This window comes from Elephas maximus, chromosome 4 (assembly GCF_024166365.1).
Source record: "Elephas maximus indicus isolate mEleMax1 chromosome 4, mEleMax1 primary haplotype, whole genome shotgun sequence".
NCBI classification, from domain to species: Eukaryota; Metazoa; Chordata; class Mammalia; order Proboscidea; family Elephantidae; genus Elephas; species Elephas maximus.
This window is the reverse complement of record NC_064822.1, coordinates 5,653,128-5,680,508: the sequence shown is the minus strand read 5'-3', so window position 1 is coordinate 5,680,508 and position 27,381 is coordinate 5,653,128. Positions and strand designations below refer to the sequence as shown.

The 27,381-nt window shown below is 41.8% G+C and overlaps 2 protein-coding genes across 5 annotated transcripts in view; one reads left to right on the top strand and one right to left on the bottom strand.

Annotated features, from left to right (window-relative positions):
• EPC1 (enhancer of polycomb homolog 1) overlaps positions 1-27,381 on the top strand; it is a 106,584-nt gene that overhangs the window by 24,915 nt on the left and 54,288 nt on the right. Inside the window, exon 1 of one of the 4 annotated variants that reach the window (XM_049881632.1) lies at positions 4,415-4,848. The exons of 1 other annotated variant lie outside the window; for it this stretch is intronic. In XM_049881632.1, the coding sequence (XP_049737589.1) occupies positions 4,696-4,848 (153 nt within the window). In that variant the 5' untranslated portion in view covers positions 4,415-4,695. Of the gene's footprint in view, positions 1-4,414; positions 4,849-27,381 lie in introns of those variants that run through there. 2 more of the 4 variants (XM_049881635.1, XM_049881633.1) reach the window with 2 other exon arrangements.
• On the bottom strand, positions 249-4,486 carry LOC126074853 (translation initiation factor IF-2-like). Its single transcript, XM_049881639.1, has 2 exons — positions 3,862-4,486; positions 249-1,884 (listed from the first exon to the last, which is right to left on the bottom strand). The coding sequence occupies exon 1, from the start codon at positions 4,484-4,486 to the stop codon at positions 4,136-4,138; it is 351 nt and encodes a 116-aa protein (XP_049737596.1). The 3' UTR covers positions 249-1,884; positions 3,862-4,135.

Below are 27,381 nucleotides of genomic sequence, written 5' to 3'. Positions count from 1 at the left end.
TGCAATCTGAAGAGAGAGGGGGAGGATAGGGAGAAAGAAATGAATAAAAACCTGGAGGCAAGAAGAGACTCGATGAATTTTGAAGACAGTGATGAGACTTACCAGGTCAAAGCGAAGGGACTGTCTGGGACAATAATGACAAAGATGTCGGTTTGGGAGAAAGTTTGGGAGAGTGAGGCAAAATTATGTGAGGCCTTAACAACCACACCAAAGGATTTTACATTTTATTTAATGAGCAAAACAAAGAGAAATTATACGTCTATGACTTGAGAAAGGAGGATACAGAGTGGAAGTAGAAATTTTGGTACCCGGATTTGGTGGCAGGCATTCTGCTGTAAAACCCCAAGGGCACAGTGTGTTTGCTCATATCCCCAGAACCCACAGCCTCTACCAGTCACTACTGGTTACCACTAGTCATAGTTGCCTACAAACAAACACTTTAAGAAAGGTTTATTGAAGGAATGAATGAATGAAATAGGAATTGGATTGGAGGTTGTTTCTAGGTGTGAAGTGATGAGAGCATGGTCTGTGTTTAAGACAGTGGGCATGGAAATACGTAGAGTCAAATCCTAGAACCATTTTCAAAGAAAAAATAATAGGATTTAGGGGATGGATATAACCTACTGGGCATAAATTAATATTTAGAGCCATATTTTAGGTTTATTATATACAGCAGCAGCGTACTTGCATTTGACACATTGTAAGTTTTTTTTTTTTTTTTTAACAGAAATTTGGTATTTGAAACAAATCACATTTCAAGGGTGAGGCTATTATAAGTAATTATTATCACCATAAAAACTTACGTTTCTTTACTGTCTACTCATATTCCCTCCACCCAACTTCTTAGCAGTTTTACCTCATACCTGGAGAGTTGTCCTTGTCACCCACTGAATGCTGGCCAGAGTAAACCTTCACATCCTCAAACCTACCTGGCAGTTGCCTCCTCCCACTCTCTTGTTCATACAGTTTCTTCCTCCCACGAATACCCTTTCTTCTACCACTTCATTCCCATGTCCAGCTGCCATCCTTCAAAACCAAATCGTATGTCACCTTGTCTGTGAAGTCTAATGAACCCAGCTGGAACCAACAGCTCCCTTTTCTGAACCCCTACAGCACTGCATTTGGTTATCTAGGTATCTCTTTACTAGTATCTTATTTGTATTTCCGAAACGATAGCACTGTGTGTTGCTTAGTTATTCAATAAATATTTGTGGCATGAAATAAAGCTATTTTTAAATACTGCAGATCCCTTCCCAACCAAACAAGAGTTTCCCTTTGAGGAAATATTAGTTCAGTTTTGCAGTAATATACTTTTTTCTTTTTGCAATGTTTAGAATTTCACATCACTTTTGTTTGGTACATTTAGAAAAAGGTAACTTACAGGTTAGGAATAGAAAAGAAAGTTCAAGTGTAAGAAATTGTTCCGTGGGATACAGGAAACAAACAAACAAAAAACTCAACTAAACCCTTTGTTGTCGAGTTGATTTGGACTCATGGTGATCCCATGTGTGCAGAGTAGAACTACATTCTGTAGGGTTTTCAAGGCTGTGATTTTTCAGAAGCAGATGGACAGGCCTTTCTTTTGAGGCACTCTGGGTGGGTTCGAATTACCAACCTTTCTGTTAGTCCAGTGCTTGCTTAACTGTTTGCACTACCCAGGGAGTCCCAGGATAAAGGAAGCTGAAGAAAATTAAACCTGGGCCTTCATTGCTGCACTCCTCTTCCTTAGGAGAGAGGGAAGTGAACTGAACTCATGAGGTCCTTGGGACTCCAGCCTTTGTCTCCTTGGGAACCCAGTAGAATCTGGGAGTTAAAAATCCAGGGCATTGAGAAACTGGATGGAGAACCGATACAAAAACAGGTATCTCTTAGCAGGTGTATTATCTGCAAGGAGAAAAAAAGGAGAAAAAAAGGCAGCTGAAATTGTAAGCGTATCTCTGAACCTTTGTGCAGGGCAAATCTAGACTTTCTAGAGAATAAGGAACTTAGATAATTATTTTAATGAAAGTAAAAGAAATTATTCATTTCCTTGGCTTGCTCATGACTTAAGATCCTATTTTGTTCTATAAAGTCTTCCAATTGTGACTTCTACTATTAGGATTTTAAGCTGGAGAGGAATATTATACTAATTTCAGCCAGTATTTTCTGAGTCGTTAAACCTCGCATCTTGGAAACCCTCTGCGGGCAGTTCTGCTCTGTCCTATACAGTCTCTATGAGGCGGGAACCGACTGGACTGCACACAACAACATTCCATTCCCAGTGCTGGTGGCAATTCTTGAGGTTCCCAGACTTTGACATGCTCTTGTGACCCTGAGCCTTTACAGATGCTGCTTCCCTTGCCTAAGATACCTTTCTTCTCCTCATTTTTTCTTTTTTGGCAAGGTTAACGCATACTTATCCTAAAATTTTTCTCAGATATTATCTTCTCCAAAAGCCTTCCCTGAATGCTTTCATTGGAGCCACTCCCCATGATTTGGGTGCCACTGCAGCCTGTTCCCATGATGGCCTCGGCTTTCCTCATAACATTTACCACATAGTGTGGCAATTGTCATTCACAGGTCTTTCTCCCCCACTGTGCAGGCTCTTACTGGAGCCCTGTGAGTGCCAAGCAATCAGCAGCATACTTGGGAGGCAGTAAGCGCTCCCTAAATACTCACTGAGTGAATGCAGTCTTGGTTTAAGAAATGCAGGTGAAAGTCCTGCCTCACAGGGTGAGTTGTTACTATTGTAATTTTAGAATAATTTTGGAGAACTGCAATCTATGTCTCTCCTTGTCTTCTCCCCACTTCATGGAGTGTAGCTAAAGCAACCTGGAAAATAGCAGTGTGCCTATGTGCCCTAAGCTAATAACAGTTCATTCCAACCCAGCATTTAAGAACACTGATTATTTTTACTATGTGGCCTCCAGGGGAAAAGCAGATTTAAAAAAACACTTTTGTATTTTGGCTAACACTTGAAACTTTGTTGCCAAACGTATCAAATCCACCCCAGCAATCTTTTTTGATTTTAACAACATTCCACTGGAAAGAGGTCTCTGGATACTGGTTTTTGCCATGTGGTGTAATAAAAACCAAATGTCAGCCATCTATCACAGCCATCTACATTTCTTCTAATAATTCAGTTATTCCTATTTGGGGGGGGGGGGACAGGGCAGAAACACTACAAGTCTTTATATGATTCGATTTTATAAACTTTTTCAGAGAACAAATGATAAGAATAAGTGTGAGCCCATGGCTATGTTGAAGCAGCATTATCTTTCGGCACAGAAAACTGGGAGCTGAATATAAAGAATACGCAAAAGTCCACTGCCGTCGAATCGATTTCACACTCATAGCAACCCTATTAGGACAGAGTACAACTGCCCTATAGGGTTTCCAAGGCTGTAAATCTTTGGGGAAGCAGACTGCCACATCTTTCTCCTGCAGAGCAGCTGGTGGGTTCCAAGCCTTGACGGTCAGGTTCGCAGCCGAGCGCTTTAACCACTGCACCACCAAGGCTCCCTATATAGACTTGAAAAGTTTGAAGATCTCGCTTAAAATTTTTCCTGGAGATTAGTGTCCAATAACCATTCCGTTTGCTCTAATTACGACAAAAAAGTTAATATGCAGGATTAAAAAAAAGAAAAAAAACCCACTTGGGACAAGTGTAGGATGCTTACCGTTTTTATGAGCCCAGTGGGTGGGAAACTGACCAATGATTTTATGGGGAGCCTATCAAATAATATAACCCAAAGTTTCATTAGACGTAAAAATAATTGCTAGTACACGTTCATCCAAAGTAACTTTTTGCTCCTAATTTCGTGTGCATTTTTGTTTTAAAGACATAAAAGGCTGGGATAATTAAGATATGCATTCACCCACCCAGCTTAGCATCGGTGCGCATCACTTCTGAAACGCCTTTCAAGCCCCACCGAAAGTGGCTTGGGCATAGCCCTGGGCATCGCCCAGCCCTCGCGCCGGCCGTCGTCGGGGAAAGCGCCCGGGCTGCTGCGATGACAGGTGCCCGAGCCCCCGGACCCCGCGCGGGCGCAGCCCCGGAGGGAGCAGGGCAAAAACAGCCACACGCATTTCTCTCCCCGTTGCCCTTCGAAAAGCCGGGGAGCGGGCGGACACCGGTTTTCCGCACCTTCACCCCTCAGGAAGCAGCGATAGGAGGGCGCGGGCGCGAGACAGCGTGTGCGCGAAAGGGGGCTGAGCAGCGAGAAGTCGGCTCGGACACCTGAGCGTCCCGACGTCCGGCTGTCCCGGCGCGCGGCGGCCCTGTCCGCCTCCCGGGCCGCGGAGGGCGGGGGCCGCGAGCAGCGAGCGCGGGGAGCGAGGCCGGCGGGAGCCGGGGGTTGGCGGGACGCGCGCTCCGTGCCGGCGCCCGGTCTCGAGCCCGCGCCCCCCCCCGCGTGCCCGCGCCGCTGCGCGATGCAGTGTGGGGAATGGCTGGGGTTGGCTGAAGAGCGCACAGTGGAGTTTTAATGTCCGCCATGTTGGCCATGGCGTATTGAAGAGAGCGAGAGAGAGAGGAGCGGAGCGGCACAGACTCCCACCCTCCCGGCTGCTGTTAGTGCCCGGACGGCGGGCTCTGCGCTCCGCCCCTCAAGTCCCCGGCAGCGGTAGGCGAGTGGGGACCGAACCCCCGGTTCTCCATGATCCCGCTGGCCGGGGCCGTTTCCCCAGAGCGGAGAGGTATCTGCTGCGCCTGAGATGAGTAAACTGTCGTTTCGGGCGCGGGCGCTAGACGCCTCGAAGCCGCTGCCGGTTTTCCGCTGTGAGGATCTGCCCGACCTGCACGAATACGCCTCGATAAACCGGGCCGTGCCGCAGATGCCCACCGGAATGGAGAAGGAAGAGGAGTCGGTACGTGTTAACTCCCCTGTCCGACCCACCGCCAGGCCCCGCTCCCTCTGCTGCCTGCGGCGGCGACGGAGCACCATAATCACACAAAATGGCCGCCATCTTCTCCTCCCCGCCGACACTCAGTCGCCGGCCGGGCCCTTACCCCGCCTCCCCCGGCCTCGACCCCCGGCCGCCGCGGCCCGCTAGGGCCTCCTCTAAGGCTAGCCGCCGACACTGGCCACTCGTACCCAGGTCCCGCGGAGTCCGGGGGACCCGAAAGGCACAAAGGGGTCACGTGACGAAGCTGCCGGCAGCCATTTTGTGGTCTTTAGTTCTTGGGTTGGGCCCTTCGCATCCGGAGAGGGGAACGGGTTGGGTGGCGGTGGGGTGCGGCGAGCTGGGAGCCGGGCAGGACCTGCCTGCAGGCCTCTTGGCGGGCCGCTGGGTGGCGCTCTGGGGTCGCCTCGGCCTCGCGCCGCTGCCGCCGCCGGGGCGCGCAGGGCCTGCCACCGCGGGGCGTTTGGTGCCTTCAGCGCTCGTGGGGCTCAGGCCGCGCGTCCGCCAGCGGGGGCCTCGGAAGTGCCGGTGCTGTTGACAGCAGGTCGGTCTGTCGCGGGTATTGCACATCGGCCGCGACGACTTACTTTCCTGGGAGGTTTGACCGACTTGCAGTATTCCCTTTCTGGGACTTTCGCATCCGTCCCTCTCCAGTACCAGTTAGTCGGAGGGGTGATAAACTGCTCCCCCTGACTTTTTCTTTGATCTTTCAGAGTATGTTGCCGATTTGCTTGGGGTACGTGGCTCTTCGAAAGGCTGTAACTTTGTTATTTTTTCTGTAACATGTAAGTTTGCCTGCGTTCTGGTCTCAGCCTAAGGGGAGAAAAGACCCGATTTAAAGTAAATGTCATAGATGTGGATTTCGAAAGAGGGTCATTTCTCATCCATAACTGAGCTGAAAATTAAATCACTTTGTTCACAGACGTCTTAACATAAGGCGATTGAAATGTCTGAAGTGGGTGGGTTTCAGTATTTAAATGACTGTTTACAGCTAATAGACATTTTGCCATATATGTGGCTTTACCGTGTTATGGAAGTTGAGTTCAGACGCAAGGATAATAGAATGTCCCTCTCATTTCCCCCAGATCCTTGACAGTGTAACTTGATGACTTCTAATCCTAAGGAATTGCATACCTTGGTTTTCAGCCATTTAAACAGGGCGCAGTGTATTGACAGTTCAAGGAAGTCAAGGAGTCGCGGATTTGTCTGCTGCAAATTTGTTGTGGAAAATTGTAATGCTTTCATTTGGTACTGTAAGAATTTTAAATGTAGTAATTATGCTCTGTAATGTTTTTGAAAATAAAACTGTTTAAACCATTTGGGTTGTTTAACCTTTTAAAGTAAAATAGTTGTGGCAGTTAAATGTTACTTTTGGGTAGTGTCTTAAATCTAACTTTAAAGATAAGCTAAGCGCTAAGTGTATGTAGTAGTTGAGATTGTCTAGTGCAGTACTGACTTTCAGCACCTTATCTATGAGACAGTACCTCTTTTTTTTTTTTTTTTTGGCTTGTATCAACTTTAGAGTAGAATGGTGCCATTTGTTTATTTTTAAATAAGTGATTTGTTTTTAAAAATTAAAGTACTTGTGACTGCAGAATCTTGTCTTGGTTTTTTGTTTCTAAGTTTTACAGATAATATTTTCAAGATGGGGTGTTGGTGTTACATGGTCTTTGAAATTAATTTCTAGTTTTTGTTTTGCAGCCAAGGGCAGACCCTTGATTAAAGCTGGGTAGCACTACAGTACACTTTAGAAGTTTAGTTTTGTTTCTGGGAATACTTTGAGCAGTCCCAAGAGCTACAATCTAAAATCAGAGCCAAGTTTAACTGAAGCATCAGTGCTTCTTAAATTTACAGGTAATTTTTGCTCACTGAAATAATTTCCACATTTTATAGTGCACTAGATATCATTCCCTGGTGGTGTAGTGATTAAGAGCTTGGTTGTTAACTAAAAGGGCAGCAGTTCAGATCCACCAACTGCTTCTTGGAAACCCTACGGACAGTTCTACTCTGTGTCATATAGGGCCTCTGTGAGTCGGAACCGACTCAACGGCACATAACTGCAACAACAAGACATTTTTTCCATAACACTATCCTTTTCATCATCTGTTTAGAATTTGTTCCACTTTACATCCAACTGAAGCTGTATGACCAGAGAAGCACGTTGTTGTTAGATGCCGTCAAGTTGGTTCCGACCTATAGTGACAGAATGTATAACAAACACTGCCTGGTTCTGCGCCATCCTCACAGTTGTTGGCATGTTTGAACCCATTGTTGCAGCCACTGTGTCAGCCCATCTCATTGAGGATTTTCCTCTTTTTCACTCACCCTCTACCGAGAATGGTGTCCTTCTCCGGAGACTAATCGATCTCTCCTGATAACGTGTCCAAAGTACATGAGACCAAGTGTTGCCATCCTCGATTCTAAGGAGCATTCTGGCTGTACTTCTTCCAAGACAGATTTACTCATTCTCCTGGCAGTCCATGGTATAGTCACTCCTCTTCATCATCAGAATTCAGATGCATCAGTCGTTTATCTTTCTTATTCATTGTCCAGCTTTTGCTTGCATATAAGGCGAGTGAAAATACAATGGCTTGGTTCAGGCACACCTTAGTCCTCAAAGTAACATCTTTGCTTTTTAACGCTTGAAAGAGGTCTTTTGCAGCAGATTTGCCCAATGTGATACATCGTTTGATTGTTTGACTGCTGCTTCTGTGGGCATCAGTTGTGGATCCAAGTAAAAGCAAATCCATGCCAACTTCAATATTTTTCCACTTAGCATGATGTTGCTTATCGGTCCAGTTTGTCATATTGTGGTGGCTTGCATGTTACTGTGATGCTGGAAGCTATGTCACTGGTATTTTGAATACCAGCAGAGTCACCAGTGGTGGACAGGTTTCAGCTGAGCTTCCAGAGTAAGACAGACTAGGAAGAAGGACCTGGCGATCTAAAAAAAACTGGCCAGTAAAAGCCTTATGAATAGCAGTGGAACATTGATACAGTGCCGGAAGATGAGCCACTTAGGTTGGAAAGCACTCAGATAACGACTGGAGAAGAGCTGCCTCCTCAAAGTAGAAAATGAAGCAGAGACCTGAAGAATAGATACTGAACTTAATAGAAGAATGTGAAAAGTACCAGGTAAACAAGCTGTTGTACAATCCCGTGGTTCATGCTAGTAGTAGTCGGCCATGTAGATCATAACACGGTATTGAAAATAGCATGTTATACAATATTGAAAGTGTACGCTAGGCATAAACAAAGATAATTGAATTCTGAGTTAACCTTAGAAAGACAAACATTTCAGTTTGCTGAAGGATTTTGTATTATAAAGAAGAGGGACGAGGGGTTAAGACAGACTTCTGCCATTGGACTGACACATTAGTTATTCTGTTTACTAGGTTCCAGTGACCTAGAACCTGAATTTAATATCTAACTTAGAAAAAGTATATAATCCTACGTTGGTCATGAAAGATGGGGCAGATTTAGATTAAGACAGTTTATTATATACCACCTCATTAATAAAGCATTTCATGATCACAGTGTATCTGCAACATTGTCATGGAAATATGCTTAGTAATTGTTAACATATTTTGTTTCTGTGGTAAATTTGATAGAAATCTAGGTTTTAGCACTGAAAAAATAACAGTATTAATGTACTTCCATGTAACCCATTTTAATACTAGTATAAGCTGAACAAACTGGCCTAGTTAGATATGTTTCTTAATTTTAAAGAATGGCTTTAAGTAGCAGTCCCTTACTCCACTCTCCCCCCGCCCAATTAATTTGGAGGTAAACAATGTTACTCAACTTTAGAAGCTTAGTCATTTGCCAGTTATTTTTTAATTACTGTTGTAGGATTGGAAAACAACTCTATATCGTAGGAGTTAGGGATTAGAAGTCTGAATTGTGGAATGTAATGTGTTGTAACTTGCTAAGTCAAAAATAACAAATGATGGAAGCTTTGTATTTGCTGAATTATAGAAGTCATTTTCAAGGCATAGGGAAGCAATAGACTCTAAATTCTGCATATGAGATAAACGAGTCACTTTTTGCGTAAAAAAAAAAAAAAGACAAAAATTTAAACAAATTAGACCCAGATGAGGATAGGAGAGGGTAGGGGGAGAAGATATTGCCTCATAGTAAGTTGAAGTTCAGTGGCACAACATCACATTTAATTGAAAGGGTAACTTATAAAAAATATGAATACTTTCAAGTGCTTTTGTTAACATTGATTTAGACTTGTTAAAGTTGGAATTTTATGTTGTTACAGTTCTTTATGGATACTTCACACTTTAGGATAGACATTCTGAAAAAGTCAGTTTTAAAGTGATAATTAGCAAGTTGGAGCTTCCTGGCTCCCTTAGAAGTTTTGACTTTTCATTGGGATGTCTAGGGTGTGTGGCTCCATTTATAAGAGTTGGAGATTTAACCTTCTACTGTTACCTGGATTGGTTTGGGTAGGCTATTCGATGTAATTAAGATGCTCTCACATTGATAGCATCCGACAGAGCCACCTCTGAGACTTTAGGTCTAACCATCGTAATCCAACACCTTGGTTTAACAAGGCATAGGAAAGCGGTAGACTCTCAATTCCAAATATGAGATAAATGAGTCCTTCGGCCCAACACCAGACAGAATAGCCTGCTACCATTTCTGTCTTAGACCTGCATCCTTCTCTTCTGGCCCAGTATTACAGTGTTACCAAGGCCAAGGTAAGGACCATTTGTAAAGTGGCCAGGTGTTTTTTGTTTGGGTTTTAATCAGACATTGAGAACGTCTAATTAAATTGGAAATACTGTACATATCCTGGAAAACCCTGGCATAGTGGTTTAAGTGCTACGGCTGCTAACCAAAAGGTCAGCAGTTCAAATTCACCAGGCGCTTCTTGGAAACTATGGGCCGGTTCTACTCTGTCCTCTAGGGTCGCTATGAGTTGGAATCGACTCAACAGCAGTGGTGGGTACGTATTCTGAAAAGAGAAGAAACAGTTTAAGTACTGATATTTTCAAAACTTCTAATAAAAGAATCTCTAGTTTTGCTATTTTGCGAAATAAGACTCAATCATTTTAAATGATAAGTTTAAAAGTTTATCATTTTTTAAAAAGAAATCCGAGAATCCCACCCCCTTTACAGTTTTGCAAACCAAAATTTTGAGCCGTTCTGTCTGAAGCTATGAAAATCAGTCTAGGTTTCTCCATTCTGTCCACTGTCTTTAAAGTGAAGGGAAATACGTGAACTCTTGATTACAGTAGAAGCAAAGTTTAGTTTTTACAGACAGTTTGGCTTAGAACGAATGGAGAGGATTTGAGATTTTTGCGTTAAATAGGAAACAATTGAGATAAAATCAAAGAATTAAGAAGCAGTAATAAAATCCAATTTCAGCTTTCTACTGTGCCCAAGATATTTTAGAATAGTAGTTTCCAAGTTGAGCTGCTGTGGAATACATGAAAATGGTTCTGAGTGTTGATGAATTTCCACAATATGCATATAAAATTTGGTGATGGTATTTTTCTAGGGAGAACATTCGTATTTGTCGTCAGCTTCTCAAAGCCATTGTAACGGGCCAGGGCAGGGCAGAAAGCTGAGGGCTGTGATCTACTGTCCTAGAAATTTCACAATGAGTCATTTTGGTTTTATCTTACTATAAACCGAAAATCCAAACCCATTGCTGTCGAGTCAATTCCGGCTCATAGCGACCCTATCGGACAGAGTAGAACTGCCCCATAGGATTTCCAAAGCTGTAGGCATTATGGAAGCAGACTGCCGCATCTTTCTCCTGCAGAACGCCTGGTGGATTTGAACTGCTGACCTTTTGGTTAACAGCCAAGCTCCTAACCACTGCGCCACCAGAGCTCCTTGTCTCAGTATGACAGTTATTAAATAGACTTAATAGTAGGAGGCAAGGAGCCTTGGTGGCACAGTGGTTAAGCACTTGGCTACTAACTGAAAGGTCAGTGGTTCGAACCTACCAGCCACTCTTCAGGAGAAAGATGCAGCAGTCTGCGTCTGTAGAGATTACAGCCTTGGAAATCCTATGGGGGCAGTTCTGCTCTGTCCTGTAGTGTTCCTGTTAGTTGGAATCAACTTGATGGCAGTGGGTTTTGTTTTGTTTTAAGTAGGAGGATAACTGAAAAAGGATGTAAGCAGCCTGGGAAGAGAGTGAGAACTAACTACAAAAGGAATCGTGAAAACTTAAGTGCCTAGTTGTCTAAAGAGTTAGTGTTAACTTTTAGTGATATTTAGTTTTATATTTGATACTCAGTTTGATATTTAAATTTTTTTGGTTAGTACCATTAACTTAGACCCCATTTTCTTATAAAATGACAAAATAATAAAAGCAAAAGGTCTTGTGTATCTAATGTTTAGGAAGCATGTGCTTTGTAATTAGCAACAATGTTAAAGTTAAAAAGGGGTAGCTTACATTTTGTAAACAAAGGGTAAAAAGCCATGCTTAAAGGTTCGTGAATTTGTGAATAGGATTAAATATAAACCAACACTTAGTATTTTATTAAAAATGGACTGGGTTTTAGTTTTATATTTTGCCTTCTACTATATCGACTCGACAGCAGTGGGGTTTTTTGTTTTGTTTTATATCATAGTATTTAGTAGTAGTAATGGTAAAAATTCCTGGGTGGGGCAAATGGCTCCTCTACTAGCCAAAAGGTTGGCAGTTCAAACCTGCTCAGAGGCATCTTGGAAGACAGGCCTGGCAATCTGTTTCTGAGGGTCACAGCCTTGAAAACCTGTGGAGCAATTCTACTTTACACACATGGGGTTGCCAGGAGTCAATTGATTTGATGGCAACAACAGCAGCAGTGATAAAGTAACATATAGAAGCCGTACATATAAGACCCTGTTTTTAAGTGATTATCAGTAATGGCAAGAGTTTAGTTTGTATATATAAAGGTATAGATTCTGGCTACATTTGTGACTCAATTTTCCAGAAAAGTTAAGGGCATTTAATTATTAACAGAAGTTGGTTAAAACAGTAATTTCACTGTATAAGATCACTATTATAAGAACTTAAGAAATAGATTAAATTGAGAAGAAAACATTCGTTCGTGGTTATGAGGAGGGAAGGAGGGGGGGTGGGAGAGGGGTATTCACTAATTAGATAATAGATAAGAACTACTTTAGATGAAGGGAAAGACAGCACACAATACAGGGGAGGTCAGCACAATTGGACTAAACCAAAAGCAAAGAAGTTTCCTGAATAAACTGCTTCGAAGGCCAGCGTAGCAGGGGCAGAGGTCTGGGGACCATGGTTTCAGGGGACATCTAAGTCAATTGGCATAATAAAATCTATTAAGAAAACATTCCTCATCCCACTTTGAAGGGTGACGTCTGGGGTCTTAAACGCTAGCAAGCAGCCATCTAAGATGCATCAATTGGTCTCAACCCGCCTAGATCAAAGGAGAACGAAGAACACCAAGGACACAAGGCAATTATGAGCCCAAGAGACAGAAGGGGCCACATGAACCAAAGACTACATCATCCTGAGACCAGAAGAACTAGATGGTGCCTGGCTACAACCCATGACTGCCCTGACAGGGAACACAACAGAGAATCCCTGAGGGAGTAGGAGATCGGTGGGATGCAGACCCCAAATTCTCATAAGGCCAGACTTAGTGGCCTGACTGAGACTAGAAGGACCCCAGTGGTCATGGCCCCCAGACCTTCTGTTGCCCCAGGACAGGAACCATTCCCAAGGCCAACTCTTCAGACATGGGTTGGACTGGACGATGGGTTGGAGAGGGATGCTGGTGAGGAGGGAGCTTCTTGGATCAGGTGGACACTTGAGACTGTGTTGGCATCTCCTGCCTGGAGGGGAGATAAGAGGGTGGAAGGGGTTAGACGCTGGCAAAATGAACAGGAAAAGTGGAGGGAGGGAGCGGGCTGTCTCATTAGGGGGAGAGTAATTGGAAGTGTGTAGCAAGGTGTATATGGGTTTTTGTGTGAGAGACTGACTGGATTTGTAAACTTTCACTTAAAGCACAATAAATATTATTTTTAAAAAAATCACTGGCAAAAAAAAAAAAAACAACCCAGTAATTTCAAAGCAGAGGGTGGCATTTTAAAAGGAACGATAACGTGAAATGATGGTATAGTATTCTACTTCTTGGAAGAGAAGCCACAGGAAGAACTAGAATATATTCTTAAAAGTACACTTCTTAAAGTGTGACATAACTTTTCTGTAAAAATAAATCTCAAATTATAGGAGAAATCAGTGAGAAAGCAATTAAGTAATTAAAATGTTTTAAACAGTTTGCTAGAACTGCTTTCACTTAGTTACTTGAAGTCTGTGTTTTCAGCACATTTATAAATTGTGACAGTCTTCAAAGACTGATTATAGGTAATGATTTTGTGCTATCACAGTATTTCAAACATAGTGGAAAGGGAACTTCGCACCTTTAAGTACGTGAAGTGAATTTCATTCACCAGCCCCACTGTAATGGATTAAAAATGAAAACGATTGTACTGAATAAATCTGCGTTGACAGATATGAGTTGTTGCATTGAGGAACAGGGATGTAATCAGTTCTTTAAAAGATAGAGCCCTTCCTCAGTTATTCACTGTAATGGCGGTTGTTTTTAAAGTTTATTAGCTTTGGATATGCGTTGTAACATAGGTTGCTGAACTTTGAGACATATTCTTAAAGCAAATTTCGGTTGACTTTCCCTCGGTGAAGCAAGTACTAGGTAGCTGAACAGAAAATAGGAAGTGGCTTTAGAGTGAACCCAGTGGCAGAGATAACCTGAGATTTAAAATGTGTTGTGGATGATTTAATATAGGTTCAAATCTTTTTGTATATTGGGATGAATTGTTCTGATAATTTGGAATCACAAATAGCGGTTGTGTTTTCTCTGAGAAAATGTACCTTGGCTTTGTGGACTTTAAGAAGCCGCTCAGCCCCCTGGAATGCACCTACTCTCTTTGTGTGTTAAATAGTAGTAACGCACTTCTTCCTTAAAGTATAGCTCTAAGGAGTAAGGTAGTGTTTGTAGAAACGCCATACAAGTGTATTTAATTATTTGCAAACACTAATTGAACGTTTAGAACGGCCTTGTTTATTTGTTGGTGCTCAAAATTACTTATTTCATATACTCCTTTGTATTTGGGGTGTTTTCTATTCTTGAAGAGCTGCCGGATATAGTTGTGGAAAATGGTGTCTTTAAGTTTAGGCAATTATTAATTGGGAAAAGCATCAAACTAGGAGTTAGTAGACCTAAGTCCTAATCCATCTTCTGACACTGTGTGTGTGTGCGCGCATGTGTGCGTGTATGTGCACCCACATCCAGGTTTTCTTAACCGTAAAATGAAGAGGCTGTTGTTGGGTGCTTTTGAGTCTATTTCTACTCATGGTGACTCCATGTGACAGTAGAACTGTTCCATAGGGTTTTCCAGGCTATAATCTTTACAGGAGTAGACTGCCACATTTTTCTCTTGTGGAGAGGCTGTTGGGTTCAAACCACCAACCTTTCAGTTAGCAGCTGTGCGCTTAACCGTTGTGCTACCAAAACCAAAAAGAAAAACTAAGCCTGTTGGCACCGAGTCCATTCCAACTCATAGCAACCCTGTAGGTCAGAGTAGAACTGCCCCATGGGGTTTCCACAAGCAGCTGGTGTATTCGAAGTGCTGACCTTTTGATTAGCAGCCGAGTTCTTAACCACTGCATCACGAGGGTTCCTTAAAATGAAGAGATAGGCCTAAGTTTATTTCCCTACTGTAATGAGTATATTGTGTTACCAGTATGTTTAAATACTGTTTCCAAATGTATTTCATGTTTCTGAGGCATTAAATCTTGAATTAGTGAATGACTCGGTTTGCGTATTATGCAAACATAGTTTATGCAGAAGTAAGAGTGCCTGGATAATTTGCAGTTTAGTCCTGCAAGGCTCAAAATGGGCCAAATTCTAGAGAACTTAAGGCTATGAGATGGGTGTAGTAGTCAGAGAATGCTTTTATTATTATGAGAATTTGAGATTAGAGCCAAAATTGTGTAGTAATGGTTACAAATATGTATAGAGGCCAAAGGTAGAACAGAACATGTAAAGTCTGAAGTAAGAATTCAGTCATCGTTCAGATAACCAAGTAGAGATTTTTGATAGGGGTACATCATACAAAGACTGGGAAATATAGATAAATCAGTTTTTTTCATTTTTACAGGAAATATTTGTACATTTGCTGTGAGCCAGGGATTGTTAGAGGTGCTGTGGATACAGCAGTAAACAAGACAGAGTTCTTTTTTTCGTGGATCTTACATTCTAGAATGTAGGCACTGGGAGGGTAGGAGTTTTTGTCTGCTTTGTTCACTCATGTGTCTTCAGCACCTGAAGTAGTTCCTGGCACCTAGTAAGTGTTTGGTATTTGTTTAGTTGAATGACTGGATTCTAAAGGGAGGAGACAGGAAAATAAAATTAATAACATGACTTTTATGGGGCAGTGGAACAAGGTAAGAGTATTTCAAGTGGAAGGAGGAGGATAGAGTTTTCTTTGGATAGATGGTCAAGGAAGACCTCTCAGAGAAGAGAACATTTGACCTGAAACTTAAATGAAGGGCATGAGCGAGCCCTGTGAAGATCTGGGTAAAGAGTATTCCAGGCAGAGGAACCTACAGGTGCAGAGGGCTGGAGGTACTAACAGAAACAAGGCCAGTATGACTAGAACAAAGCGAACAAGGGATTGAGTTGTACGAGATGAGGACTCAAAAGGTAGTCAGGAGATCCAGGTCATTGAAATGAAGTAAACCATTGGAGAGTTTCAGGCAAGGGAGTTACATGATGTGACTTAGATTTTTTCAGAATTATTTTGGCTACCATGTGGAGAATGGGTTGTATGGAGCAGGAGTGAGAGGTGAATGGTGTCTTTAACTAGAGTGGTTGATAGTAGAGACGGAGAGAAATGGATGGATTTGAGGTACATTTTGAATGTAGCACCAGCGGAACTTGCTAATGGTTTAAATGTACTGGATAGGGGGAAAAAATCAAGGATAAGCCCCGGTTTTTAGCTTGAACAGTTGGATAGACAGTTGTTTGGGCCATTTACTGGAGTAGAGAAAATTGGGGGGGGGGAATGGAAAGGTTGGACTGACTCAGTTCAAAATGCCTCTTCTTCAGATTTAATTGGGTATGTGATGAAAATGTATCACTGGAACTAATGGGCTCGTACCATAAAACTGGATGGCTATGGCATGTAGGTGGTATTTAAAGCTGTGTCCTGGGGCTCAGGGAGAGGAGGAGCTATTAGGTTGGGAAGGAGAGGGAGGGAAATTGCTTAACCATGTGCACTGAGAAGACGAGTTGAGTAAGGAAAAATGACTTTAATTTGGTTAGATATTGATTAGATATATGCCATTGGCCTGTTTCGGTATAGTAATGGCAAGGAAAGTCCAGTTGCAGTAGAAAAAATAATGAATGATGTAAAACGGAGACATAACAAGGATAGAAACTCTTTGGAGTAGCTCTGCCATGAAGGGAAGAAGAAAAAACGGCAGTAGCTTGAGGGGGCTATGGGATCAACAAATAATTTCTTTTAAAAATGAGAATTGGTGAATTTCAGCAGATAAACAGATGAGGGAAATAAACAAAAGTGAGCCCTATGATAGCCCTAGTTTACTGCCTAGAGAGAGTTTCCAGGCTGCAACACAGGAAGGGAGGAATCCCAAACAGACCCTGGCAGCCTCATTCAGTTGAAGAGACTGAGCTAACAGTTTGGGGAGGCCAGAGTGGTAGAGCTCAGGGCAGAGTACCAGAGCTCCAGAGAGGTCTCCTTGAGTCTCTAGCTGAACATCGATGTGAGAATGTATGTGAGAAACTACCAAGGCTGGTGAAGAAGCAACTGGAATGAAGTAGGAGAAACAGTTCTGGGACCTTACAAAGGACCAGGAATATTGTACCCCCACTAGCCAAGAATGGGGAGATATAGGGCTTCAGGTAGAGCTCTCAGAAAAGTTAATGCTTCAGTAGTGGGGCTAAAGACTGTTCTGGACTCACCTTAACAAAGATTAGAATCTAGCCTCAAAAGGATCAAACTAATTTTAGTTACTTAGATGTGTCTCAGAACAAAGCCCCAAAATACTTAAAGGAATACTAAAAGAACCGACAGTATAAAGCTCAAATGGTATTTAGCATCAAATCAAAAATTACCAGCATGCACAAAGAAGCTGGAAAATATGACCCATAACTTGTTGTTGTTAAGGTGCCATGGAGTCAGTTCCAGCTCATAGCAGCTCTGTAACAACAACAGAACACCACCCGGGCCTGTGCCATCCTCACAATCTTTGCTGTTTGAGCCTGTAACGGGGTGGGGGGGGGGGATCAACAGAAGCAGACCTAGAAATTACCCAGGTAATAGCTGTTTTAACATTTTTTTCTACGAATTCTATCATAAAAGTTACTAGAGCTAGTATACTACTTAAAATAATATTGAAAAAGGATGAAATTGATGCAGGAAGAACAAATGATTTTTTAAATGCTAAGGCCTTAGCGGGAGAGGGAATGGGATCGTGAGCACAAGTGGGTAGTTTGGTTACTAATTAGAGCAAGAATACTTTTTCCATTTGAAAAGTAAGGAAGGATGAGAAAAGATGCAGGTCATTTGGTTGTATTGGTGATGGGAAGATGATGTAGTTTTATCCTATGATTCTATTTTCTTTATGAAGTGTGAGGTGAAGTCATCACCTGAGAATGAGGCGGGAGGGACCAACCTTCAGGAACGAAGGTATGTATGGGAAAGCTAACGTACTAGAGAAATGTATTAAGATTACTGGATTTGGTGAAGGTCCAGTGCTTGTGTTTATTTAAAATGAGACCAGGAGGCTCACTTGGGCAGTTGAATGCAGTAACATTAGTCAAGTTCAAGCACAAAGTAGGTAGATAGTATGGCTTATCTAGGAGGAGCTCTGGTGGTTAAGTGCTCAGCTGCTAACCGAAAGGTTGACCATTCAAACCAACCCAGTGGCTCTGAGGGAGAAAAATCTTATGATCTGCTTCACAAAGATTAAAGGCAAGAAATTCTATGGGGCAGTACTCCTCTGGTCGCATGGGGTCTCTGTGAGTTGGAATCACTCGACAGCACACAACATCATCACCATCTAGGGTTGAGGTTGTCCCAACAAATACAAAGGAAGAAGAGAGAAATGAGGAAATTAAAAATGCGAGGTAGATTATTGTGTTAGATTTTGGAGGTGGCACACTTAGTGAAGGCAAGATCTGGGGTTTAACAGGAGTGGTGACTGAGATGGAATAGAGGAAAAGATCAGCGTGGGTGTGTATAGTCCGTATAGATATTGTCATTACTGACGTCAGAAGTGTAGTAGTGGGGAGAAAGTCAGTGAGCTCTGTGGCTGAGAGCAACTGAATGTGTATGACAGTTACAGGAAGAGTGATGGTAGGAACTTTCGAGAAGTTGTGTTTTTTGAAAGAACAACAAAGAAGAAACAGTATAGGACTGGCAGTGGCAAGCAAGGAGGGTGAACAGTGACCCCATGTATAAGTATGTGGGTATGGAAAGATAAACAGCTGCTCGAAATGGCTGCAGGTAGTACTGTTTCTGAAAGATACTGCTTGGCTTTATTTATGGCAAGATGGTGAAGGGAACATTGAAAGAAAGAATTTGAGAATATAGAGAAGGGCTTATGGATACATCTTTATTCCAGAGAACAAAATGTCAGGGTTTGGGGAGATGGGGAAAGGTAGAAGATTGGGTCAGATTAGGACATACTGAGAGCAGAATGGTGGTAAGAGCCAGGGTGATGCTGTTAAGCCTTGGACTCTGTTGGTAATGGATAGGAAGAGTGATGGGATTTATCCAGCTGATCTCAGATGAACGAACAGTTCAAAATCCCTTCCTCCTGGATATTTTGAATTACTCCATGGGTGCATTCCTGCAGCTAGTGATGGTGTGATAGCCTGAAGGAAGGGCAGCCCCTCCTAGATAGAGACTGGTGGCTAGATGAAGGCTAAGGAATATCTATCACTCCGCCTGCAAAGTTGTGTAAATATTTTTATAAAAAAAGATTTTTGTAAACTTTCATGACCCAGTAAATGGACCTCTTAAGGGTCATTATTGAATATCTGAGACCTCTCCCTCCTGCAGTGGTTCTCAACAGGAGCTGTACTGTGCCCCTACCCTGAGGACATTCTGGAAATTTTGGGGGTGCTTTTGATTGTCAGAAACCCTGGTGGTGTAGTGGTTACGTGCTACGGCTGCTGACCAAAGGATCGGCAGTTCCAATTTGCCAGGCGCTCCTTCGGAAACTCTGTGGGGCAGTTCTACTCTGTCCTATAGGGTTGCCATGAGTCGGAATCAACTCAGTGGCACTGGGTTTGGTTTGGTTTTTTTGTTTTTTTGTTTTGTTTTGATTGTCACAACAACTGGAGGAGGCTACTGACATTTAATGAGAGGGGCCTAGGAATGATATAAATCTCACCATGCAAAAGATAATCTCGCAAAACAAAGAATTGTCCATGTGACTTTTGACTATCCCTTAGAATGTTCCTGTAGGTGAAAATTTCTGTTTCTAATAATCTGAGTCTAGGACTTAATTCAGCCTTACAAGTAAAGTATTTTTTGTAGTTTTGATTATACTAAATTTCTCAGGAATGCAACTTCTGTATAAACTGTGGGGATATTGTACTTTATTTGGTGCAGAACTTTTTTTAGGAGCTGTTGACCATTTTGGGAATCAGTCCATCAAGCACCATTTGTGGTACTGAGTTGACAGTACTACTCAGCTGTATCGTGTCTGCTTTCTTAGCTGTTGGATTCACAGTGATTCTCTACAGACATATGTGCATCTGTGATGACTTCATTCTGTCTTCATGGGTAGACAGACCCAAGCAGTTATACACTGAAATATCTGTGTCACAAATTGCTTTCCTTTTATTTCTTCTTTGTTCTACAGTTAAGTCTTTGGATTGATTATTTGAAAAATGTGCTTAACTATAATAGTGAAGGCATATGAAAAGAGGGAGCATTGGGTCTGATAGGGTTGAGAACAGCTACCTCTACTGGGTTCAAGACATGAGCTGTGAAGTTAGGTTTTAATTAAAGTTCTGGTTGTACCACTTACCCATGTCTCTTCACATGTGATTAAGAATTAAATGAGATCCTGTGTAACGTGTAGGCAGCATCCTGCATTATATATAGTAAGTGCTCAGATCTTTCTTTATATTTTAGTTTCATTCTTAGTTCTTAAAACGCGTGTGTGTGCGTTTTAGGTAGATTGAACAGTTTGCAACATATTTTCATCATAACAAGTAATTTTTTTATGGAGCGTGTCATGGATTGAATTGTATCCCCCCAAACGCATGTCAGCTTGGCTAGGTCATGATTCCCAGTGTTGTGTGATTGTCCACTGTTTTGTCATCTGATGTGATTTTCCTGTGTGTTATAAATGCTATCTCCATGATGTTAATGAGATGGGATTAGCAGCAATTACATAGACTCAATCTACAAGATTAATCTACATTTTAAGCCAATCTCTTTGGAAACATAAGAGAGAGAAATGAGCAGAGAGACAGGGGGACCTCCTACTGCCAAGAAAGCCACACCAGGAGCAGAGCTCATCCTTTGGACCTGAGGTTTCTGCTGAGACGCTCCTAGACCAGGGGAAGATTGATGACAAAGACCTTCCACTGGAGTCGACAGAGAGAGAGCCTTCCACTGGAGCTGGCACCCTGAATCAGACTTGTAGCCTCCTAAACTGTGAGAGAATAAATTTTTCTTTGTTAAAACCTTCCACTTCTTCTATTTCTGTTCTCGCAGCACTAGATGACTGAGACAGAGTTTGGTACTGGGAGTGAGGTGCTGCTCTAACAGGTACCTAAAATATGGAAACAGTTTTGAAACTGATGGATAGAGGATTCAGAAAGAGATGAGGAGAGCTGTTACACTGGAGATTGTGTAGATGGTGAGAAGTGGCAGAGAAGCGGCGGCAGCAGCAGCAGAACCGAGAGACCAGCGCTAGATGGCACTGATGCCAACCCACGGAGTGAGAGCGCTGAGTGCCTCTGCACAGGAGGCTTCCTGGCGGAGAGTGGGGTGCCTCCAGGTACTTATTGGTGGAGCTAGGCCTGCCAACCCATGGAGCAAGAGAGCTGAGTGCCTTCTGGCCAAAGTTTACTGGCAGAGTAGGGTGCCTATAGGCATTTATTAGTGGAACTACAGAGCTTTGGAACACTTGCTGAGTGTGGCAGACTTGGGCAGAGAGGCCAAGGAACACAGGAAGCAGAGCTGCCTCAGTCTCAAAGGTTATGGCCACTATGTCTGGGTTTTCAAAGGGTGGAGCCATGGCCTCGGGTGTTTCTAAGGGTGGAGTCACAACTCAGATGGACTAGGAGAATGGTGCGCCTAAAGCCGAGGGAGCAGAGTTGCTGTCCCAGTGGGCCTGGAGGGCAGAGCTGAAGCCCAGGGCCAAGGGGGCTTCCACTCAGAATCTGGAGAGTATGGCCAATACCTAGAGTCTGGAGGGCAGGGCTATTATGTAAATGGTCTCAGAGAACAGAGAATTACTTTCAAGTCTTGAGGGCTAATGTAACGTGTGCTGCCGATTTGTTTGGTGCCTGCTATGCCTTCTTTCCCTCCAATTTCTCCCGTTTGTAATGGAAATGTCTAGTTTGTGCCTGTTCCACCATTGTACTTTGGAAGCAGATAACTTGTATTCTGGGTTTCACAGATGAAGAGAAATTTTTTGGATTTTGGAGTTGAATTAGACTTTTGCTATTGCTCTGATATTATGGGGTCAATACGTTTTTTACACATGAATTTCAGGGGGCCAAGGGTGAAATATCATGGATTGAATTGTGTCCCCCAAAAACGTGTCATCTTGGCTAGGTCATGATTCCCAGTATTGTGTGATTGTCCACCAGTTTTGTCATCTGATGTGATTTTCCTATGTGTTGTAAATCCCGTCTCGATGAAGTTAATGAGATGGGATTAGCAGCAATTACATAGACTCAATCTACAAGATTAATCTACAATTTAAGCCAACCTCTTTTGAGATACAAAAGAGAGAAGCAAGCAGAGAGACAGGGGGACCTCATACTACCAAGAAAGCCACACTGGGAGCGCAGCTCATCCTTTGGACCTGAGATTTTTGCGCTGAGAAGCTCCTAGACCAGGGGAGGATTGATGACAAGGACCTTGTCAGAGGGAGACAGAGAAAACCTTTCCCGGAGCCGGCACCCTGAATTTGGACTTCTAGCCTCCTAAACTGTGAGAGAATAAATTTTTCTTTGCTAAAACTATCCACTTGTGGTATTTCTGTTACAACAGCACTAGATGACAGAGTGTATCAATAATGGATATTGGGTTTCTTATATTTCCTGTTGTATTTATGATATACGATAATAAGCAAGGCATCAAAAAACGTGGCTTTACTTTAAGTAGACAAGGAAGTCAACTTGATCAAATTGTTAAATACATGTTTGGTTTCTCAGGGGATGCTTAGGCTATATAAAACAGGTTTTTGAAGAATTTTTTAGCTTTAAAAAATGTTCTGCACTTTTTAACAGGTTCTGCACGTTTTAGTGATTTTTTTTTTTTTAATTCTCAAAGCTGCTCCTTAAATCAATGCATTCGAATCTAAGAATTCCTATAAAAAGGTTGTGATGCCCTCTTACTGAGAAAGATTTCTAATTGCTTCTCAATTGATCTCTCTGCTTCTAGCTTTCAGAGTTGGAGCCCCCTCAAATTTTTCAGGGTGATCTTTCTAAAATGTGAGTCCAATTGCTACTTTGACATCTAAAATCCTTAAATTGCTTCTTTTTCTGATAGAATAAAATACAAAAATCCCTTAATGGGTGTACCAGACCCTTGCATAATCTGGCCTGTGTCTCCATTTCCAATCTTTTTTCTTTCCCCTCTGCAAAACCCATATTACTTATTTTTTGCTGCATAATAACAAATAACTCCAAAATTTAGCAGCCTAAAACAACAAACAGTAATTATCTCACACAATTTCTTAGTGGTAGCAGCTTAGCTGGATGCCACTGGCTCAGGGTCTTTCATGAAGTTGCAGTAAAACTTTTCTGGGGCTGCAGTCATTTCAAGGCTTGACTGGGTCTAGACAATCCACTTCAAAGTTTGCTCACATGGTCGTTAGCAAACCTCAGTTCTTCATTGGCTGTTGGCTGAGGACCTCTGTTCCTCATCATGTGGGTTTCTCCATTGACTATCTTTGTGTTCTCACAACATGGCAGTTGGCTTCCCCCAGAGCAAGTGATCTGAAAGATTACGAACAAGAGAACACTCAAGATGACAGCCACAGTCTTGTATGACCTAATTTCAGAAATAACATACCATCACTTCTGACATGTGCTATTTTGGCCACCTGGGTCAACCCTGGTAAAATATAGGAGGGGACTATATAAGGGTGTAAATATCAAAAGGCAGAGATCATTGAGGACTGGCTACTACAGTTTTCCTGGCCTGCATATCCTTCCCATGTGCAAAATATACTCACCCCTCCCAAGTCCTGCAAGAATCTTATCCCTTTTGAGTATGAATTCAGAGTCCGGTATCTCACCTAAATCAGATCCAGGTACATTGAGGCTTCTCGGATGTAGTTCCTTAAGTACAGTTTTTCAAGTACAATTCTTCTTGACCTGTAAAACTGGAGAGACATGATCTGCCTCTCCACACACGCAACATACAATATGTCAGGCATAGAATAACTGCAATAAGATATTCCTCTTCAAAAGGGGGTGGGGAATGGCAGGCACAAAGGGAGTCTTTGTCCACAGCAATTCTGAAACCCAGTCAGGTAATGTTGAAAGTTCCCTCTTTTGGTCTTGATTCCTGGGCATAATTCACCAGAGACTCTCGACTCGGCCCTGTAGGCGTTTGGTTCTGTTCTGTGATTCACTCTTTTCATGAAAGGTAGCTGATGTTTGCAGCTGAGTAGTTTTCTTAGCTTGCTTCCTGCCAGACGTTGGGGGGGGGGGGATCTGAAGGCATAATTTAATGTTGTCTCTGTCCCTTTAGTTCAAGCTGGCAGTGTTTCTACATATATAATTCTTTTAAGAACTTTGTGGGTGTTTTGTGCATTTTTTTGAGTCCACTGTATTAGTCAGAAGCCATACCCACAAGTCTCTTTGAGATAAGCCTTTTACTACTTTGAACTTCTGCGAAGAAACAAACAGCCTTAAGCTTCCTAAAAGCCCTTTTGAGAGGATCCATGAAATGCATCCATCTTTCTAGTAAGCCTTTTGTCTGACTGACAGAATACTCTGAGGCACCATCTTTGATCTTTCTGAGGTCTTAAAAGACTTTATAGTAACTCCCTCAGCTTAGTTTTTGGACCGCATTTTTCTAGCAGTGCCCTAGATTTGATCTTTGCTCAGAAGCCATTTCTAAATTTTAGCATCATTTGCTATCTGGAGAGGCTAAGAATTTTCAAACCACCAAGGTCTGGCTCATTTTTATGTACTTCATTTAGTTCATTTCTTCCTTTTTTTTTTACTATATATATATAACAAGAAGAAGTGAGGGGCACTTTGAGATCTCTGTTTGAAGATCTCCTTAGCTAAACCACCCAGTTCATTAGGTAAATTTTCTATGAAGGTAACAGTGTTTTTAAACTTCTCGCCCCTTCAAATAACCAGAAAACCCCTCCCTGCAGTTTCTGATAACATTTAGCTCACTCTCCTGCCCTCACCTGTAGCCTCATCAAACACCATGAGGCTTTTATTCACAGCTTCTTCAAGGCATGTTAGATTTTGGCTCATACTCTCTTAAAAGCCCATGATCTGGTTCCAGAACCATCCCAACATTTTAGGCTTTTGTTATGGCAGTGGGAACTCTCAGTAGCAACATATATTTTAGTTACCTAGGGCTGTGTAACTATATCCAAAATTTAGCAGCTTAGAACAGTGAAGATCTCACGGTTTCTGAGGATCAGGAACTGTGAAGAGCTTTACTGAGTGGTTCTGGCTTCAGGTTTGCAGAAAAGGTATTGTTGAGTGTTGCAGTCATCTCGGCTGGAGTTCCAATCTCACTCTCCTTGTTGGCCTAAGTCCTTCATTCCGTATCACATTAGCCTCTCCATCGACTACCTGAGTGTCCTAACAAGGGATCCAAGAATAAAAGCACACACAAGCGAGTCAAAAAGAGTGCCCAAGACAGAAGTGCAGTCTCATATAACCTAATCTTGGAAATGACATACCATCACATCTGCCATATGCTGTTAGTTACACAAACCAAGCCTGGTACAGTGTGAGAAGGGATTACCCGTTGGTGTAAATATCAAGAGGCAGGGATCACCAGGGGCCGTCCTGGAGGCTGGCTGCCACAGGCCCTCTCCCCAGTGAACTGAACTACTTATTGTATTTAATATTCTCATGAATCATGCCGCTTCACACCCCTGCCTTTGCTTATACTGCCACCTCTTTATCCCAGAAGTCTTTGTCTTCCCCAGGCCCATTAAACAAACCCATTTTCTGTCAGCTCTTATATAACCTTTCTTGGCTTACCCTTCCCAAACTCTGTTACAGCGCCTGAACTTTTAGAACTAAAACAATTTATATGATTGTTTTCTTTACTACACCACAAGCCCTTTGAAAGCAAAAACAGTGCTGTCCTGTATCTTAAAGACATAATATTCTTCTGTCACAAGTGTTTCTTGAACTAATGTTTAAATAGTTGTGAAAAAATTTAGGCACTTGATTATTTCTTTTGTAAAATGGTAATCAGATACCTGTTTTGTGTTTTCTTGCCTTGGAGCTTTTGGAGTAAAGCTAATAAAGTAGCATTGAAGCTATGGTTTTTGTGCGTTTTTGTAAGATTGGGAACGGCATGAGATAGTCTAATGAAGTCCAAAATTTAAGCCAGAGTACAGTGCTAAGTAGAATGGAGTCCAGAAACACGTCTTTTCCTTCAGAGGGCTTCTGATTCATATGGTAAATAAAATACAGTAAGAGGTGGTCTTTTTAGGTCTTGGTTGTAAGGATCAGAAATACTTGTTTTTACTTTGAGTAGTTTATATGTTACCACTTTGAGTCTAATAAAATTATGTTAAGACAACTTTTACTATGAAGCTCCTGAAAGCCGTGTCATTTTTTTTTTCATTTGAAGCAAATGTAAGTAAAATATATCCTGTAAAATTAAAGTCATTGATTCTAATTTAAAATTTTTACAAGTCATTTTCTCTGATTCGAAATCTTTTTTTTTTTTTTTTGAAAACTAAGATTGTGGTTGCAATTACCTTGCTCTTTATTACTGCCTTGAAGTTTCTTTTTAATCTACGATAGTAGCATCTTGATACCATATGTGAGAATTCTTTATGACTTTTTCCTCTCGTGGATTCTTCCTTTGTAATGGAACTCTAGTGAAATAAAATTGCAATCTTTTTTTTTTTCTTCTGTATACCAGGAAGTATTGTAGAATCAACTTCCATAAAAATGTATTGCTTGATTCCTTTGTATTTTATTTTTCTATATGCAGTTTATAAACATCTGTTGAGTTTTATTTCATCATTTGTCTCGTCTTTTTTGCTCTAGTTTTATAAAATGTACATGACTTCAGAAATGCCTTCTAACTATTGTAGTGATGGAACAAACATTTTTGCTCTGTTCGTCTTTGTTTTGTGTTGAAGATGGGACAGAATAAAGAAATATATGCTTGGAAATATACAGGATTAACAATTTTTCCTGGTCTTTATTTTGTTAGGAGTGGAATTTTTCATATAAAATTTCTTAATTGACCCTTAATTCTGCTTCATATCTAAAACACCTCTTAAGGATGCCTAATATTTTGTATGACTAGTATGAAATTAGGTAATAACTAACCCACCAGCTGCTCCTTGGGAGGAAGATGTAGCAGGCTGCTTCCATGAAGATTTACAGTCTTGGAAACCCTGTGGGGCAGTTTTACTCTGTCCTATAGGGTCCCTGTGAGTCGAAATCGACTCGATGGCGGTGGGTGGTGGTGGGTATTTTTGGGTCCAGCTACCTTAAATCCTTTCTGAAATAAATCTAAGTGTGAGTGAAGCATCTGGAACCTGTAAAGTTCGGATCCAGAAAGTTTTCATTAAGAGCTTACCTTATTGGTTAGGAGATAACAATAAAATCTAATGGTTTATCTACTAAATGAAATGCGTAGAACAAGATGACCACTAATTCCTAACATACGTGTGTCTTCTAAAAGGATTACTGGGGCGTAATGGAAAGGCATCTTTATGATATAAATTCTGAGTTTTTTGTTAGCCAAAACAAATCAGTGTTATGCTGACCTTTCAGTTTAGTGTGTTCAGGTTTACTATGAATCACAGTGGAAAAATAAAGAGAACTAGTATGAAAGTTTAGATAGGCTACTAAGAGTTAAAACATACCCTGAGTAGAAATGCCAGTGTTTAAATAGCATAGGCATTCTGTCATCAAGCCTTGCCAATATTATTTCCTAAATATTTCATTTGTTACTGTCTCCATTGTTACCTCCCTAATTCAAGGCACTACCATCTCTTCCTTAAATTTCAGTAGCTTCCTAACTAGTCTTCCCAAA

What these genes read in the sequence shown, in the direction of transcription:
- LOC126074853 (XM_049881639.1), bottom strand. Translation starts at nt 4,486, where the DNA reads ATGGCCAACATGGCGGACATTAAAACTCCACTGTGCGCTCTTCAGCCA.